Here is an 18,215-nt window from a genome sequence, read left to right on the forward strand (position 1 = left end):
AGGAGGAGGAAGGGGAGAGGGAGGAGGAGCCGGGGCCGCCTCAGAGCGGCTGAGGGGAGAGGGACCCGCGCCGTGCGCGGCCGGGGACGAGAGTGAGTTGGGGTTCGGGGGGTTGGGGTGGGGGGGGAAGGTCTCTAAGGCTTTGGTTTTCCGAGGAAAAGGGGCTGGGAAGGCGCGTCCCGTGTGCGGCGGGTGAGGAGGAGGGAGCGGGGCCGGAGGAGGCCACGGGGGCATCGAGGGCTGGAGAGGAGGAGAGAATGGGAGAGACGGGTCTGGTCAGCCTGGAGAAGAGAAGGGAGACCTTGGAGCGGCTTCCAGTGCGGAAAGGGGCGGCAGGAAAGCTGGAGAAGCGCTTTTACCAGGGTATGGAAGGGGGAATGGCTTTATGTTGGAAGGAGTGAGATTTAGAGTGGACATTAGAGAGAAATTCCAGCGCTGAAAGGGGCTCCAGGAAAGCTGGGGAGGGGCTCTCGATCAGGGAGTGCAGGGACAGGATGAGGGGAAGGGTTTAAATCTGAAAGAGAGGAGATTGAGGTGAAATTTTAGGAGGAAATGTTTTCCTGTGAAGGTGGGAAGGCACCAGGTTGCCCAGGGCAGTGGTGGCTGCCCCATCCCTGGAGGTGTTCAAGGCCAGGTTGGATGGGGCTTGGAGCAACCTGATCCAGTGGGAGGTGTCCTTGCCCATGGAGAGGGGTTGGAACTGGCTGGGCTTAAGGTCCCTTCCAACCCAAACCGTTCATTGATTCTAATGAAAACCTCTCCTTAGAGGAAAACATTGCTTCCTAATACTTGATCTAAATCTCCCTTCTTTCAGCTTAAAGCTGTCCCCCTATTAGGGTGTGTGGAGTATTATGAATATCTATGATTCCTGTATATCCTTCTGCCTGTCTGTTTAATGGCAGTGCCTCAGGAATGGCAGGGAACCTCTCTGAGGGGCTCTTCCCTGCTTCGCCCCAGGCTCGTTCCGAATCCTGGCACTTCCAGGTGCTGCAGGGAGCCTGAAGGGTCAAACACGACTGGAGATGGATGTGGGAAATGTGGAATTGCACTGTGATTGCGGCCGTCCCAATGCCTGTGCTGGATACAAGGAGCAACTGCGCTGCAAAAATCATCCAGCTGTGTGTGCTAGAAAATAGGAAGAAAGAGCTGTGGTTTATTTCTTGAAGGACAAAAAATGTGAGAGCTTGGCATACCTGAAATGAAAAGGAAAAATCGGAGTTACCTGTTTTCCCTTTTAATCATGGAATCCTGGAATGGTTTGGATTGGAAGGGACATCGAAGCCCATCCAGTTCCAATCTCTGCCACGGGCAGGGACACCTCCCACTGGATCAGGGTCTCCAAGCCCCATCCAACCTGGCCTTGAACCCCTCCAGGGATGGGGCAGCCACCGCTGCTCTGGGCAACCTGGGCCAGGGCCTCCCCACCCTCTCAGGAAAACATTTCTTCTTAAGGTCTCATCTCAGTCTCCCCTCTTTCAGCTTAAAATGATGAATCATCTTAATGATCTGACCCGATTTATTCCTGCTTCTAAGGAAAATTCCTTCTAGGCAAATCCCTTTTATCTTCAGTTTTGCTCCGCAGCAGAGTTATTGGTGGGATTTATTTATATTGGAAACACGGTCGGGCTCTCTGTAACAGCCACATTGTTGGTACTTTCATGAATGAGTAAGTGACAGGATTACAAAGCAGGCATCCTTCTTTTTTTCTTTAAGAAAATAAAAGAAATCTGCCCAAGATTTCATTATTAAACCTCGTGGAATCTGTGTAGACATGTTTTCCATGGGTGTATCCTGACATACTTCAATAAATCGTGATTTCTGGTGGGGATAATGTGTTCTAGCGAAATGATTCGAGCTGAACCATTTATCAGATGAGTGGGAAGACCAAGCTATTCTTACAGCCGCCTTACTGCAAGCCGCTGCCTGGGACAGAGACAAGTGCCTGTCAACTGTGTTTGGTTTTCTGTCTTATTTTAATTTGCAGAAACTCTCATACAAACAGCACCTAAAATGTTTTGCAATATAAAAGCCATTTAAAGTTCAATTATGTGTGTGTGTATATATACCATGGTGTGAATTTTGAGGTTGTCCTGTACAGGGATAGGAGGTGGACTCGATGATCCTTGTGCATCTCTTCCAACTCAGGACATTCTATGATTCTATGCAGGGATAGGATTTGGACTTGATGATCCTTCTGAGTCCCTTCCAACTCAGAACACTCTATGATTCGATACAACAACTGAATTAATCATCTGGAGGTGCGGCCTGTTGGGATAACTCTTTGAATGGCATGGGAAACCTAAGGGAGGTTTTCTAGGGGGTGGAGAGATCCGATGGGCCCTTGCCTACAGGCTTGGTGGCTTTGTCACGTCTGAAGTGGCACTGCATCAGATGCAAAGTTATTCTTTAAATCCAGCCAGGAACTCAACCTGCTGCTGACTTGATTAATAGGTGTAAGCGGCTGCAAGCAGAGTGGCAGGGCGGGAGCAGGGAATCACGCAGTTCTCCTGTTCGGTTTCTGGGTGGAGCACAAAGTGTTGGTCATGGACCATAAAGCTTTTACTGATTTAAGGCTGCTGTGATCTGCCAAGGGCTGCCTGCGTCTCTCATTCAGCCCGAGTTTCATTAAGGCAGTAGATCAATTGTCCCTCACCTTTGGCACCTGATGGCTTTGACCTCCTGGCTGCAAATAAAACAGCCTCAGTGCTGAGGTTAGGTGCATGTGGCTGCATGCCCTCTCCTTCTCCTCTAGTTCTGGGATATCCCCCACCTAAGAAGGATATGGAACTGTTGGAACAGGTCCAAAGGAGGCCACAAAGATGATCCGAGGGCTGGAGCATCTCCTGTAGGAGGACAGGCTGAGAGAGTTGGGGTTGTTCAGCCTGGAGAAGAGAAACCTCTGGGGAGACATTAAAGCAGCTTCCAGTACTGAAAGGGGCTCCAGGAAAGCTGAGGGGGGGCTTCTTACAGGGGCCTGGAGGGACAGGAGGAGGGGGAATAGCTTTAAATTGAAAAGGAAAGAATTAGATTAGACATTAGGAAGAAATTCTTCACGCTGAGGCTGGCCCAGGTTGCCCAGAGCAGTGGTGGCTGCCCCATCCCTGTAGGTGTTCAAGGCCAGGTTGGATGGGGCTTGGAGCAACCTGATCCAGTGGGAGGTATCCCTGCCCATGGCAGGGGATTGGAACAGGATGGGCTTTAAGGTCCCTTCCAACCCAAACCATTCCATGATATACAGACCCAGGACAAATCAAGGGTATTTCCAAGTAAGAAGCGTAGTGGGTTATCACTGGTATCTTTAGGCAGTCACTTCGCTTTGTGTGTGTGTGATTATTGTTTTAATTTGCTGGAAAAAGCCTAGCTTAGGTATTTTTGGATCGTATCATAAATCAAAATAAACATAGTCAAAACTGAAGAAAAATAAGTTAAGAGAGAGGAATTGAGTCTTAATGTTATCCTTAATATGTTGGGCTTTTTTCCAAAGTAAGTCAATAACAGCTCAACTTTGGTGGAAGGTCAGGGCTTAAAATGTGGTCTTGTGGCCAAAATCTAATTGGGCAAAATTAATGAAAGCAGCATGTGACTCGTGAGAATTTATTTAAATAACTTTTATGTAAGTTGACAGAAAAAAGAAAACGTACTCCAATTCGTTACAGCTTGGTGTTTTCTCAGGGTTTTATGAGCTGTAGAAGAATATCGGCTTCTATAACAGCTCCAAAAACGATGTATTGTTCTTTGTGTTAGTTGCCTTTTCTTGTTTCATTAGAGGCATAATACAGCGATGCTTTGGCTTTGGTGTGCTTGGACAGAAAGGTTTCTAAGTACTTCCTTCAGGTTGTGCAGTGTGGGAGCACCAAAGAAGTGGTGGGACCTCCATCCTCAGAGGTTTTCAGGACTTGGCCAGGCCAGGAGGAAGCTGGGCTGGAGACCCCCATGTCTGCTTCAGACAGTGCTTTGCTGATGTTACATACAGCATTCTGCTTCTTCCTTATACTGAAAGGGGAACGGCTCAATGGAGATGAGTTGGGGGTACTGGGCTAGAGGCAAGAGTCCAGAGGCTTAGGACATAAATATCTATTGAATTCATAAAATTGCAGAATGGTTTGTGTTGGAAGGGACCTTAAAGCCCAGCCAGTTCCAACCCCTCTCCATGGGCAAGGACACCTCCCACTGGATCAGGTTGCTCCAAGCCCCATCCAACCTGGCCTTGAACACCTCCAGGAATGGGGCAGCTACCACTTCTCTGGGCAACCTGGGCCGGGGGCTCCCCACCCTCACAGGAAAGCATTTCTTTTAATGATCACATCTCAATCTCCCCTCTTTCAGCTGAAAACCATTCCCCCTTGTCCTGTCCCTGCCCTCCCTGATCAAGAGCCCCTCCCCAGCTTTCCTGGAGCCCCTTTCAGAACTGAAAGCTGCTCTAAGGTCTGCCCGCAGCCTTCTCTTCTCCAGGCTGAACAACCCCAACTCTCTCAGCCTGTCCTCATAGCAGAGGTGCTCCAGCCCTCAGATCATCTTGGTGGCCTCCTTTGGTCCTGTTGCCACACTATCGTATCCTCCTTATGCTGGGGACTCCAGAGCAGAACAGAGGAATCCAGATGCTTCTTTTGATGCAGCCCAGGACACGATTGGCTTTCTGGGCTGTGAGTACACATTGCCAGCTTATGTTGAGCTTCTCATCCACCAACATCCACATCCACCCAAAGGCCTTCTCCACAGGGCTGATCTCCATCACTTTGTCCCCCAGCCTGTGTTGAAACCGCAGACTTAGTATTTATTGAATTAAAAAAAAAAACATCTACTGTTATGGTTTTGATTCTCCTCTTGGAGTTATTGGGTATTTGCTGCTTATTTAATTAGATGTATGGTGAGGGTGTTAATGCCTTATCACAGTTGCTATTGCAGCCTACCGCTGGCTGGGGGGTAATATTGTTACTGCCTCCAAATAGCTACCAGATATTGCTTTTAGTTTGGCCTTGGAGTCTCAGTGTTGAGGCATCAGCATTTGAAAGAGGCAGCATCTTGTGCAGCTGCTTCCTCCTCCTCCACAGGGGACATGCCCTGAAGGAGGGAGCTGTGCCCAGGGTAAAAACATCAACATAACCCACCCAGCTCTCCACTTGTCCTCAGGGACTGTCAGCAGTGACAGTGTTGGGTAACCTTGAACTACAAGCCGGGTCCCATGGCCTGAAGTGAACTCTGCTTATCCCTGCGTGTTGCTTTACCTTTTTCTGTTTGCTGAGGCGAAAGAGTTTCAAAGCGTAAGGGTTTTGTCAGATCTGCCTGCTTCTGAGATGCCTGAGGTGTTCCCGTATCAGAGAAGGCTTTTGTAGGCCGGACACTGATTGTATTTGTCCAAAGGGTCTCACAAGTGATGCACATAAGCTGTGCAGCACTGGACTCCTCCATTTAACCTTGCCCTGTAGGGAAAAGTACACTCTGTGTTCCCTCTCTTTTATCCTTTCCTCCTCTCTTGCTCTTTCAGCTGCGCTCCAGACATTAATGGATGTACGGTACCCGGCATTTCCTTTGGACGCTTGCAGGAACTAGGAGTAGGTGGATAGCCTTATAGAATCATAGAATCGATATGTCGGAAGACCTTTGAGATCATCAAGCACAACCATACCTGTCCACTGCAAAACCAGTTTCCTGAGCGCCTGATCTGCCTGTCTTTTAAATCCCCTCAGGGATGGAGACTCCCACCACCTCCCTGGGCAGCCTCTGCCACTGCCTGAGAACTCTTTCGGTGAAGAAAATTTTTCTGATGTCCAGACTGAACTTGCCATGGCACAACTTGAGGCCATTTCCTCTCGTCCTGTCACTTGGGAGAAGAGACCAACACCCACCTCACTGTACCCTCCTTTCAGGCAGTTGTAGAGAGTGATGAGGTCTCACCTCAGCCCCCTCTTCTCTTAGACTAAACAGCCCCAGGCCCCTCAGCCACTCCTTGAGGTATTTGTTCTCCAGTCCCTTCCCCGGCTCCATTCCCTTCTCTGGATGCGCTTCAGCCGCTCAATGTCCTTGTAGTGAGGGGCCCAAAACTGAACCCGGGATTCAAGGTGTGGCCTCACCAGTGCCAAGTCAAGGGTTGCACTTCCTTCCCTGTGCCTGCTGGCCACACTGTTTCAGATCCAGGCCACGATGCCACTTGCCTTGAGTTGCAACACAGCGCCGAACACCTCGGTGCCCTTTATGCCTTTTTCTTTCCAACACTCAAGTTATTTTGGGTCGCCATTTTATTGTCAAATCACAGATTTGGAAAGGTATGAAGGTGTGACCGCTTGTTGTGATGTTGGGATTTGGGCACGTTCATGTGTCAGAAGGCAGCTTGCCTGTGAGCACATGGGCATTTCGAACAGGCTTGGAAACAGGATTTGTCTCCTGAGCCGCATGTTGACCCCGGAACCATCCTATACTCCTTCATGTGGAAGAATTCAGACGTGGCTTTAGTAGCATGACTTTAGTAAGTGCGCTCGCAGCCCAGAAACCAGCCGTGTCCTGGGCAGCACGGACAGCAGGGCAAGGGAGGGGATTCTACCCCTCTGCTCCGCTCTGGTGAGACTGGAATTCTAAGTCCAGTTCTGGAATCCTCAACATAAGAAGGATAGGGAACTGCTGGAACAGGTCCAGAGAAGGCTACGGAGATGATCCGAGGGCTGGAGCACCTCTGCTGTGAGGACAGGCTGAGAGAGTTGGGGTTGTTCAGCCTGGAGAAGAGAAGGCTGCGGGCTGACCTTACAGCAGCTTCCAGTACTGAAAGGGGCTCCAGGAAAGCTGGGGAGGGGCTTTTTACAAGGGGATGGAGTGATAGGAAGTAGTGACCACCCCATCCCTGGAGGTGTTCAAGGCCAGGTTGGATGGGGCTTTGAGCAGCCTTGTCCAGTGAGAGGTGTTCCTGCCCATGGCAGGGAGTTGGATCTGGATGGGCTTTGAGGTCCCTTCCAACCCAAATCATTCCATGATTCTATGACCTCCCTATTTTTTCATTTATTCCGTGCTCTTTTTACAGGTCTGCTGTTATGTCTGGTTAACAATCGCTGCTCTGACATGGCAGACTTGCTGCCTGGGTTCAGGCAGCTGTCAAACCTCAGGGAAACTGTCTCCCTCCGTGCTGCTGGTTAATGGTGCGTGTCTTACAGCATCACGTGCTACTTCTCCAGTCTGAGTTTCAGGATTCAAGGACCACTGATGACTGGTGACAGAAGAAAGGTACAAAGTAGAGAGCAGCTTTACAGTTAAATACAGCAGCCACCCAGAAATGACTTTGGTATGGTTTGCAGTTTTTAATTAAAAGCCTGTATTCTGTGTATTTTCCTTCCTTATACAGGCTGGATGTTCAGAATGGGATAATTGAAGGGTTCAAAAGCAATTACAAACTGTCATATCCCACCTTTTAAGCACTTGACTTTGCGACCTCAATGGTGTCTCTCCATCCAATTGAAAATCTCATATGCAGACAGTTAATGTATTTTAGCACAGGATGGATCATAGAATCATAGAATAGTTTGGGTTGGAAGGGACTTGGAAGCCCATCCAATTTCAGCCCCCCTGCCATGGGCAGGGACAGCTCCCACTGGATCAGGTTGCTCCAAGCCCCATCCAACCTGGCCTTGAACACCTCCAGGGATGGGGCAGCCACCACTGCTCTGGGCAACCTGGGCCAGGGCCTCCCTACCCTCGTAATGAAGAATTTCTTCCCAATGTCTAATCTAAATCTTCCCTTTTCAATTTAAAGCTGTTCCCCCTTGTCATGTCACTCCAGGCCTCTGTGAAAAGTCCCTCTCCAGCTTTCCTGAAGCCCCTTCAGGTGCTGGAAGCTTCTCTGAGGTCTTCCTGGAGCCTTCTCTTCTCCAGGCTGAACAACGCCAACTCTCTCAGCCAGTCGTTGTATGGGAGGTGCTCCAGGGGATTCCAGAACTGGACACAGGACTCTCGATGGAGTCTCAGAGAGCACAGGGAGAGAATCCCCTCCTTCACCCTGCTGGCCCTGCTGCTTTTGATGTAGCCCAGGACACATTGGCTGGCTTTCTGGGCTGTGAGGACACATTGCCGGCTCAGGTTGAGTTTTTCATCCACGAGCACCCCAGGTCCTTCTCCTCAGGACTGATCTCAGCCACGTTTTCCCCCAGCCTGTACTGGAACTGTGAATTGCCCTAATGCAGGTGCAGGACTTTGCACTTGACCTTGTTGAACCTCATGAGGCTGAAGCTCATGAGGATCTAGAATAACTCTATCTTCAGTTTATCACCAGGGTAAATGAGGTTGCTTTTTTTCCCCCCTCGTTTTTAATTGTGGAGGAAATTAATTGCTCCACCCTAATTGTTCCTGAATGGAAAATATTGATGTTATAAAAGCAATCGATAGATCTTGGTCCAAATAAAGGTGTTTCAGGTCTTAGAGTCATAGAAGTTTATGTACAAACGTTGCCTTTCTCCTGTCTGCATTGCATCCTGCAGTGTTTTCACTGAAAAGTAGTTTGCAAAACTCTGAGAGACGAGAAAGAAATCTTTATTTTAATCTTTGATTTGTAACTGCTGGAATACGGACCCCGTTCTGTGATTCTGCTTGGTACCAGCGAGACACCACTTGTCTGTTACAGATTGCTCAAATGCCAGTTTTATTCCAGTGTATTTGCAATATTTATCCTATCTTACCCTCATTCAACATTTCTGCATCTGCTCCCTTTCCCCCCACAGCTCTCAGTTTTGTGGATTGTAAATAAGGAATGCAATGGCAAAAATTGCTGGGTGAAAGTTACATCTGGGATGCGTTTGGCCCACAGATTGCATGTGAGCTGTTTGGCATGGCAGGCTCATTCTTTTACTGAAAGCAAAGGCTAAAACTCAGCCTGCACAGCCCCGGGGGACGGCAGAGAGGTTGTGTCATGCTGGCTAATCCCAATGATGAGAATGGATTGAATGGAGAGAGGAAGAGGATGCCCTTTTTCTTTTCCTGCTTAGTATTTAGCATCTCAATTAGGTTAAGAAAAAAAAAAAACGACAACCAAAACATCACAACAAAAAACTCACAGCCAGAAAAAACGGTGGAATAAAGGAGCTGTGCAATGGAAGAGAGGAGCTGTGCGTGGAATAGAGGAGCTGTGCAATGGAATAGAGGAGCTGTGCAATGGAACAGAGGAGCTGTGCTTGGAATAGAGGAGCTGTACATAGAATAGAGGAGCTGTACATGGAATAGAGGAGCTGTGCAATGGAATAGAGGAGCTGTGCACGGAATAGCGGAGCTGTGCGTGGAATAGAGGAGCTGTGCAATGGAACAGAGGAGCTGTGCTTGGAATAGAGGAGCTGTGCAATGGAACAGAGGAGCTATGCTTGGAATAGAGGAGCTGTACGTGGAATAGAGGAGCTGTGTGTGCAACGGAGGAGCTGTGCATGGAATAGAGGAGCTGTGCATGGAACAGAGGAGCTGTGCATCTTTTTGGTGCAGAACCATCATGGTACACGATGAGAAATATTCCCACATCCTGCCGTGCCTTGGGAGGGTAGAGCATTTATAACTCTACCCTCAAAATTGCTCTCTATGTACCTCGAAAACATTCTGCTCTCCTTCCAACTGAGTAATCAAAAGAGGATTTTCTTTTCTTTTCCAAGGCACAGTGTTCAAAAGGAAACCTCTTATCTGTTTGAGAATTCAATACACTTTTGGAAACAAAAGAGAATGAAATCAGCAGCCGTAGGTCTCAGAGCAACGCTGATTTTAATAATGTAAACTTTCTTCTTTAATGAGTAATAAGCAGTTCCATCTTTCACGGCCTTTTAAAATTGCTTTGAGTAAGGGACTGGATTTGTTTTAATCCTTTTCGGTATGTAAAGCCCCAGATATTTCAATCCCTTAGGGGCTCGGTATTTTCTAGCTCTGTTTGAAGAGGCAGAGGCGAACGGCTTTCAGAAATTGATGGCATCTGTGACTGATATCATTGAAATATTATTTTTTTTTATCCAGAAAGTGACCCAAAAGTGTCAGTTAAGAACACGATCTCTGGCATCCCACTCTCTGGATTAGTAGCAAACAGGCGTATCATCTAGGTACAGTAGCTCTTTGTACTCTGACCTACTTGTTTCTGTTCTGGCTTGTTCCTTCTTGAAAGGTTATTTGGAAGAGATGCGGAATTTGCTCAATAAACAGCTAAAGCAGCATCACCTGCCATGTGAGGTGCTTCTCTGTGAAAGGGACCCTGGCACAACACGATTGCCAACACCTCAAACCCTCCGCTCTGCTGCGTAGTCAGAATGGATACTCTGAAAACGCATAAGGTGGCTTATTCTGGAGGATGCTTTTCCTGAGAAAGGGTTGAGAGAGCCTTATCTGAGATGAGGCTGGTATTTGCAGGGTGCTCTGGCGAATTCAGCTTGATCACACGGTTAGCAATTAATTGTTGCTATTGTCCTCTCTGTGTCTGCGTCTGTCTCGCATTGTATGTGTGCATCACTGTTAATTCAGCTGTGGTTTGTTTTACCTTAGGTACTTCTAGAAGGTGCCTCAAAGCTTCCGTGACGTAGAAGAACCCTACAAGAAAAACACAGTTGCTTTCTGGCAACTTGTGAAGCAAAGCTGTCACGATGGCAGAAAATAAGGACAGTAGCATTAAAAACGCAGACGTGAGACCCAAAAGCAGCCGGAGCAGAAGCGCAGACAGAAAGGATGGTTACGTCTGGAGTGGAAAGAAGCTCTCCTGGTCTAAAAAGAGTGAGCATTGTTCTGATGCCGAAACAGCAAGTGCTGCGGGAAGATCAGGGACTAATTTAAGGAGCCAAGAGAGGAAGTACAGCTGCTCATCTATCGAGCTGGATTTAGACCGTTCATGCGGTCACAGGTTTTTAGGCCGGTCTCTCAAACAGAAACTGCAAGATGCCGTGGGTCAGTGCTTTCCCATAAAGAATTGTAGCAGTCGGCACGCTTCAGGACTGCCATCTAAAAGGAAAATCCATATCAGTGAGTTAATGCTCGATAAGTGTCCTTTCCCTCCCCGCTCTGAGCTGGCTTTTCGGTGGCACTTGATCAAGAGACACACAGCCCCTGTAAGTCCAAAAGCAGAAGACTGGATAATTGCTGATTTATCCCAGCAGGAGGAAAGGGAGGATCAGCTGCGAGATGATGAGAGTGCCAATGGGGGAACGGACTCTCCTTCCCCATCTTGTGACTTCACCGACAGCGGTTCCTCCAGGGGTGACACGAGGTCTGAGTTGGGTACAGGCAGGGTGGGAAGGAGCAGTAAAGACGAGAGCGATATGGACTCTGACGACGAAGTTATAACGCTGTGCACAAGTTCCAGAAAGAGAAACAAGCCCAAATGGGAAACAGATGATGAGCTGCTACGGATGGAAACGCCTCCAAAATACCATACACAGATCGATTATGTCCACTGCCTTGTCCCAGACCTCCTCCAGATCAATAACAACCCCTGCTACTGGGGAGTCATGGATAAATACGCAGCTGAAGCACTGCTGGAAGGAAAGCCAGAGGGGACATTTTTGTTACGGGATTCTGCCCAAGAAGACTATTTGTTTTCTGTGAGCTTCAGGCGCTATAGTCGTTCCCTCCATGCGCGGATAGAGCAGTGGAATCACAACTTCAGCTTCGATGCCCACGATCCTTGTGTCTTCCATTCTCCTGACATCACGGGACTCCTAGAGCACTACAAAGATCCAAGTTCCTGTATGTTCTTTGAGCCACTTTTATCCACTCCACTGAACAGGACTTTTCCTTTTTCTCTCCAGCATATTTGTAGAACGGTTATTTGCAACTGTACAACATACGATGGCATTGACGCGCTTCCCGTTCCTCCATCGGTAAAGCTGTATCTGAAGGAATATCATTACAAGTCGAAAGTTAGAGTTCTCCGGATTGACGTACCAGAGCAGCAAAGCTAGGAAATGCTTTTATGAGAGAATGAAATTGTCTCTAAACAGACAAATAGTTTGTTCAGTCTTTCTTCATTCTAGGGTTTTATTTTCATAGCAATTTGATTTATTTTTTTCTTCTTCTGCAGATTATTTACCCTCCAAACTAGCCTCTGTCTAAGGCTTTTTTATCCAGATGTACTTTGACTCTTCCCAGCTCCCTTTTTTAGAGATTATATTCGTTGTGGGCTTTTGGTACTGTTCCCAAACTAATGTTTTATGGAATTTCAGGTAGGCTTTCTGGTATTTCTATAGATGGATAGTCTTTAGATCTACGACCCCTTAAAATCAGTTTTGAACCTGATCTGTCTTTTATATTGTATTTCCAGATGTTTGAAATAACGCACTGTTCACTGAAGATTGACTCATCTGTATTTTCTGCCTTTGTTTTAAAACGAGTGCTCTTGTCTGTGTGTGTGTGTCCGTGTGTCCGTCCCTATCCGCTCCAGTAAATTCATCAGTCTATTTCTAACATTACTATTCCTAGCAAAATGAAATTTGAAAGAGGATACGATCTTTCTATAAATACATCAAGGGACTAAACACCAGGGAGGGGAAAAACAATTCAAGTGAAGGACAACGCTCAGGACAGGAACAAACGTAGAAACCAGTTGTGGAAAGATTTTGATTGGAAAAACCTATGGGCTTCAGGAAAGCTGGGGAGGGGCTCTTTATCAAGGAGTTGCAGGGACTGGACGAGGTGAACAGTTTTAATCTGAAAGAGGGGAGATTGAGGTTAGATCTTAAGAAGAAATGTTTTCCTCTGAGGATGGGGAGGCCCTGGCCCAGGTTGCTCAGAGAAGCTGTGGCTGCCCCATCCCTGGAGGTGTTCAAGGCCAGGTTGGATGGGGCTTGGAGGCACCTGATCCAGTGGGAGGTGTCCCTGCCCATGGCAGGGGCTGGAACTGGATGGGCTTTAAGTTCCCTTCCAACCCAAACTATTCTATTCGAGGCTCTGCAAAGGGATCTGAACAGGCTTGACTGCTGGGCCGAGACCAATGGGATGAGGTTTAACAAGACCAAATGCCGGGTCCTGCACTTGGGGCACAACAACCCTATGCAGCGCTACAGACTGGGGGAAGAATGGCTGGAGAGCTGCACAGAAGAGAAGGACCTGGGGGTGCTGGTTGACAGCCGACTGAACATGAGCCAGCAGTGTGCCCAGGTGGCCAAGAAGGCCAATGGCATCTTGGCTTGTATCAGAAATGGGGTCACCAGCAGGTCCAGGGAGGTTATTCTCCCTCTGTACTCGGCACTGGTGAGACCGCACCTCAAATACTGTGTTCAGTTCTGGGCCCCTCACCACAAGAAGGATGTTGAGGCTCTGGAGCGTGTCCAGAGAAGAGCAACAAAGCTGGTGAGGGGGCTGGAGAACAAGTCTTATGAGGAGCGGCTGAGAGAGCTGGGGTTGTTTAGCCTTGAGAAGAGGAGGCTGAGGGGAGACCTTATTACTCTCTACAACTACCTGAAAGGAGGTTGTGGAGAGGAGGGAGCTGGCCTCTTCTCCCAAGTGACAGGGGACAGGACTAGAGGGAATGGCCTGAAGCTCCGTCAGGGGAGGTTCAGGTTGGATATCAGAAAAAAATTCTTCACAGTAAGAGTCATTGGGCACTGGAACAGCTGCCCAGGGAGGTGGTCGAGTCGCCTTCCCTGGAGGTGTTTAAGGAACGGGTGGATGAAGTACTTAGGGACATGGTTTAGGGAGTGTTAGGAACGGTTGGACTCGATGATCCAATGGGTCCTTTCCAACCTTGTGATTCTGTGATTCTGTGATTCTGTGATTCTATGGTTCTAAGAAAAGAGCAAGGCTCGTTATCGCCAGAGCAGTGGGTTCTGGAATGGCTTTTCATGTGATGTAATAGCAGTAAAAAGCAAACTGCTCATAACCCAGGATTTGATCAGTGTCTGGAAGGGATAATGATGTAGTTACTTATGCTAGATGGGGCTTGGACTTGATAACTCCATTTCTGTGTTACTATTTCATTACAGAAAACACCAAGTTTTCACCCTGGGAGCTGCTGCTTCTGGAATGATAAGGCATGGAGTGGCAGGGTGAGAAAGGAGAGATTTCCTTAAGCCTCACATATTAAACTGTCTGACCTTGCCTTGTTGATCCTGAAGGGGGAATGAATAATGTTCTCTCTTTGTTAGTGGGAGGGTTATCTGCTAAATAAGTAAATTTTTAAAAACTTTTAAAAGTACGAGGGTTTTTCTTGCAATGTGAAGCATTTGGCAGACTGGCCTCCTGCCAAATTGCACGTACGGAAAAACTGTGCATGGATAATGCCCTTAAAAGCATTACTTGCGTTACACGGAGAGGCAGATCTGCTGCTGAAGTAGTGAAATCCCAGTGAGGCGTCAGTGGATCTGGGTTCAGGCAAGAAACTTTGTTGCTCCCAGGCTGGCCTCGGGGCACAGCTCCAGGCAGTGCAGGAGCAACATGCAGTTCCTTTATCTTTCCTTGTACCCACTTCATCTCCTCTTGCAAACCTGGACCCAGAACTTCTCTGACAAAACTATGTGAGATGCTGGTCGGCAGCATCTAAACGTGAGCCGGTATGTGCCCAGGTGGCCAAGGAGGCCAAGAGCATTCTGGCTTGGATCAGGGATCAGCCATGGTATGCTCAGCGCAAGCAGGGAAGGGATGTCCTCCCATATTCCGTGCTGGTGAGGCCACACCTTGAATCCTGGGTTCAGTTTTGGGCCCCTCACTACAAGGGCATTGAGGAGCTGGAGCACATCCAGACGAGAGAACAGAGCTCTGGATGAGGCTGGAGCACAGGGATTTTGAGGAGCGGCTGAGGGACCTCTAGAGCACCTCTGCTACGAGGACAGGCTGAGAGGGTTGGGGTTGTTCAGCCTGGAGAAGAGAAGGCTCCAAGGAGACCTTAGAGCAGCTTCCAGTACTGAAAGGGGCTCCAGGAAAGCTGGGGAGGGACTTTTCACAAAGGCCTGGAGTGATAGGATGAGGGGCAATGGTTTTATATTAGAAGGGGGAAGATTTAGATCAGACATTAGAAAGAAATTCTTCATGATGAGACTGGCTGGAGGTGTTTAAGGCCAGGTTGGATGAGGCTTTGAACTGGGAAGTGTCCCTGCCCATGGAACTGGATGGGCTTTAAGAACCTTTCCAAGCCAAACCATTCTGTGATTCCATGACCTGGGGTTGTTTAGCTTGGAGTAAAGGAGGCTGTGGGGAGACCTCATTGCTCTCCATGGCTCCTTGAAAGGAGGTTGGAGTAAGGTGTTAGTCTCTTCTCCCACGTAACAAGTGATGGAACAAGAGGAAATGGCCTCAAGTTGCGCCAGGGGAGGTTTAGATTGGATACTAGGAAACATGTCATCTGGCAGATGGTGTGAAGCACTGGCAGAGGCTGTCCAGGGCAGTGGTTGAGTTTCCATCCCTGGAGAGGCTGAAAAAGCATGTAGATGTGGCAGTTGGGGACATGGTTTAGCAGGCACGGTGGTGTTGGGTTGATGGCTGGACTGGATGATGAGCTGAGAGATCTTTTCCAACCTTAATGCTTCTGTGCTGTAATCATAATTACACCAACCACTCCGCTTTGTCTCCTTTGATCGCAAGGAGTGTTTGTTTCCTCTTAGAGTGCTTTTGAAACGGAGACCCTGACCCTGCGGAATTACGAGTGTGTTTAATTTCAGGCATGCGAAAGTTCTTATAAATCCCATGTGCTTGAGGTTACCGACACGTGTGGGCTCGGAGCAGCAGAGCACAGTGCCGTGGAGTCTCACTGCCAGGCTGCAGGCTGAAACCAAGCAAATATTTCTATTGGAACCTTTTCATTTCACCTTGCACAAAATCCTATGGATTTGTGGACATCAAATTCATCCTGCAAACTGTGTACTTGGGAGTTACTGAGGAGGCTTTGCCACACAGCTCTACTGGGGAACCTGCTCCCCTGCCCCCCTAGCAGAGAATGTCCTTTCCAATCAACTGCTGTCACTGTGATGATAGAAACAGATTTCCAGGGACATCTGCTTAGAGACCAGCCCGTTTGTTTTCGCTGTGTTTTAAATAGGTTTCGAACCAAAGTCTCCAGGGAGAAAATGCTAACACATCAATCCTTCACCTCGCACATGGATGAATACGCTACAGGACAAACTCAGCTGCTATAAATCAGCATGGCTTTATTGATACGCTTATACCAGCTAAGAGTCTCCCTCCTCCACATGGAAATTATTCATAGAATCATAGAATAGTTTGGGTTGGAAGGGACCTTAAATATCACCCAGTTCCAACCCCTTGCCATGAGCAGGGACACTTCCCACTGGATCAGGCTGCCCAAGGCCCCATCCAACCTGGCCTGGAACACCTCCAGGGATGGGGCAGCCACAACTTCTCTGGGCAACCTATTCCAGTGCCTCACCACCCTCATCGTGAAGAAATTATTCCTTATGTCTAGTCTAAATCTGCCCCTCTCCAGTTTTTACCTATTGCCCCTTGTCCTGTCACTACAAGCCTTTGTAAAAAGCCTCTCCCCAGCTTTCCTGGAGCCCCTTTCAGTACTGGAAGCTGCTCCTCAGAGCCTTCTCTTCTCCAGGCTGAACGGCCCCAACTCTCTCAGCCTCTCTTTGTATGGGATGTGCCCCAACTCTCTCAGCCTGTCCTTGTATGGGATGTGCTCCAGCCCTCTGACCATCCTTGCAGTCCTCCTCTTGTAGCCCATTGTTGTTGTATGACTGATGCCAGAAAAATTACCCTGTTTTCTCGTCATCTTTTCCTTCTGCTGCTTCCATTCCACTGACATCGCCTTTTGCTTAAATGTAATTTACCCAGGACAGCTTCATACCAGTAAATCCATTTCTCCCTCTACCACTGCCATTTTCCAAACACAACTGGAGTGAAGAGCAGGGATCATCTTTGCTCTGCTCCTTTATGTTGTGCCCATTGGGGGAAAACGGTGGCCTGTGACTCGCATAGCTGCACGATATGGTTCAAATCTGATTTCACAGAGTGGCAGCAGAGATATTTCAGAGAATCATTAGGTTGGAAAAGACCTTTGAGGTCATCAAGCCCAACCATACCTGTCCACTACTAAATCATATCCCCAAGTACTTCATCTACCCGTCTTATTTGCAGTCTGCTTGATTAAAATTCTCTTTTCGGGACCTCTTAATTAAGGCAAAAAGCTCATAATTTGAGATAGAGATTAGAAATTATTACTTTTCTTGCAAGACCACAAAAAATGGCTTTCAACTAAAAGTCGTCCTTGCTTTGGACATTCATGAAGGCCACTCTTTCAGAATCAGCAAAGTTTTTGTCCCTTCCAACTGAAAGGCTGTGAAAGAACCTTTTTGGGGGTGTAGTTCCCATCGCACTGTGTTTTCAGTGCTGTTCTGTATGCAGCCTACATTGTTTTGACAGTAGTTGCTGCATCACTTACCCCAAACCCATTCTGAGCCCTCCAGTTGTAGGAAACGTCTCTAACACAGCAGTTGGGGAAGAAGATGTGGCGTGTAAGAGTAGCGCCTTTGGACTGGCAGCCAGTTAATTGCATTTATTTAGAGAAACTCTGTGTAGAAAATACTGATGGATTGGGTTTTGTGGAAGTTCACCATTTTTTCCTGTTTCTTTTGTCCGCGCTATTCCTGTGAAACATCTGTCCCAACTGATGTTGAGTTGTGTTACACATGCAGTCTGTGAGAGAAGGATCCGTTCATGAAGTGTGCTTTTTTTATGAACGATGAGAACTCAACAGCTCAATTTTGCTTCAATCTTTGTGCCTTTTTCTCTGTCTCTCTCTTTTTTTTTTTGGTAAGCCTTGTAGAAATTAACTGGTTTTACAATATGCCAAGAATTGTCGTCCTAAGGTTTTCCCCCTCCACTGTCATTAATGGTGCTGCTCACTCCGATAACACTTTATAACACCTTGCATCTGAAGTGTGATCCAAAGATAGCAAAGTCTGAAGGTCAGTGTTGAGGCCCTCTAAAAAATTAACCTCAGAAACAGGGTAAGAACTTCTATTTTCTAAGCCCAAGCTCTTGCGAGGCACAGATCCCAAGTTCTTCAGGATGAAGATGAAATGTGGAACAAGGAAAGGTATGGAGATGTGTGGTAAAACACGTGCTCATGATCATGTAGCAGGTCAGTGGCTGAGCGAGGACATAACCCAGAGGGGACTCTGGCCACAGCCCCCCTGGTTTGCATCAGGAACTGTGTCGGCAGTGGTTTTTCTTGGTTTGGAGGTGGTTCAATTGGAGGACAGCAGGAACGCGGTGTATTGATAATCAGTGTGAACAGCATCCGGTAAGAAAAAAGCTCTGGTTTTGATAGATTA

The 18,215-nt window shown here is 47.8% G+C and overlaps 1 protein-coding gene across 3 annotated transcripts; it reads left to right on the top strand.

Annotated features, from left to right (window-relative positions):
• The first annotated feature begins 10 nt into the window (after positions 1–10).
• SOCS4 (suppressor of cytokine signaling 4) lies at positions 11–13,704 on the top strand. 3 transcript variants are annotated; one of them, XM_054066833.1, is made up of 2 exons: positions 11–92; positions 10,480–13,704. In XM_054066833.1, exon 2 carries the CDS (start codon positions 10,578–10,580, stop codon positions 11,886–11,888), a length of 1,311 nt encoding a protein of 436 aa, XP_053922808.1. In that variant the 5' UTR covers positions 11–92; positions 10,480–10,577; the 3' UTR covers positions 11,889–13,704. The 3 variants fall into 3 exon arrangements, with proteins under 3 accessions (XP_053922808.1, XP_053922810.1, XP_053922809.1); XM_054066835.1 differs by lacking the exon at positions 11–92 and adding an exon at positions 8,484–9,454; XM_054066834.1 differs by lacking the exon at positions 11–92 and adding an exon at positions 9,537–10,043.
• The last annotated feature ends 4,511 nt before the right edge of the window (positions 13,705–18,215 follow it).

The sequence above is a fragment of the Cuculus canorus genome, chromosome 5, assembly GCF_017976375.1.
Source record: "Cuculus canorus isolate bCucCan1 chromosome 5, bCucCan1.pri, whole genome shotgun sequence".
NCBI classification, from domain to species: domain Eukaryota; kingdom Metazoa; phylum Chordata; class Aves; order Cuculiformes; family Cuculidae; genus Cuculus; species Cuculus canorus.

What these genes read in the sequence shown, in the direction of transcription:
- SOCS4 (XM_054066833.1), top strand. Translation starts at nt 10,578, where the DNA reads ATGGCAGAAAATAAGGACAGTAGCATTAAAAACGCAGACGTGAGACCC.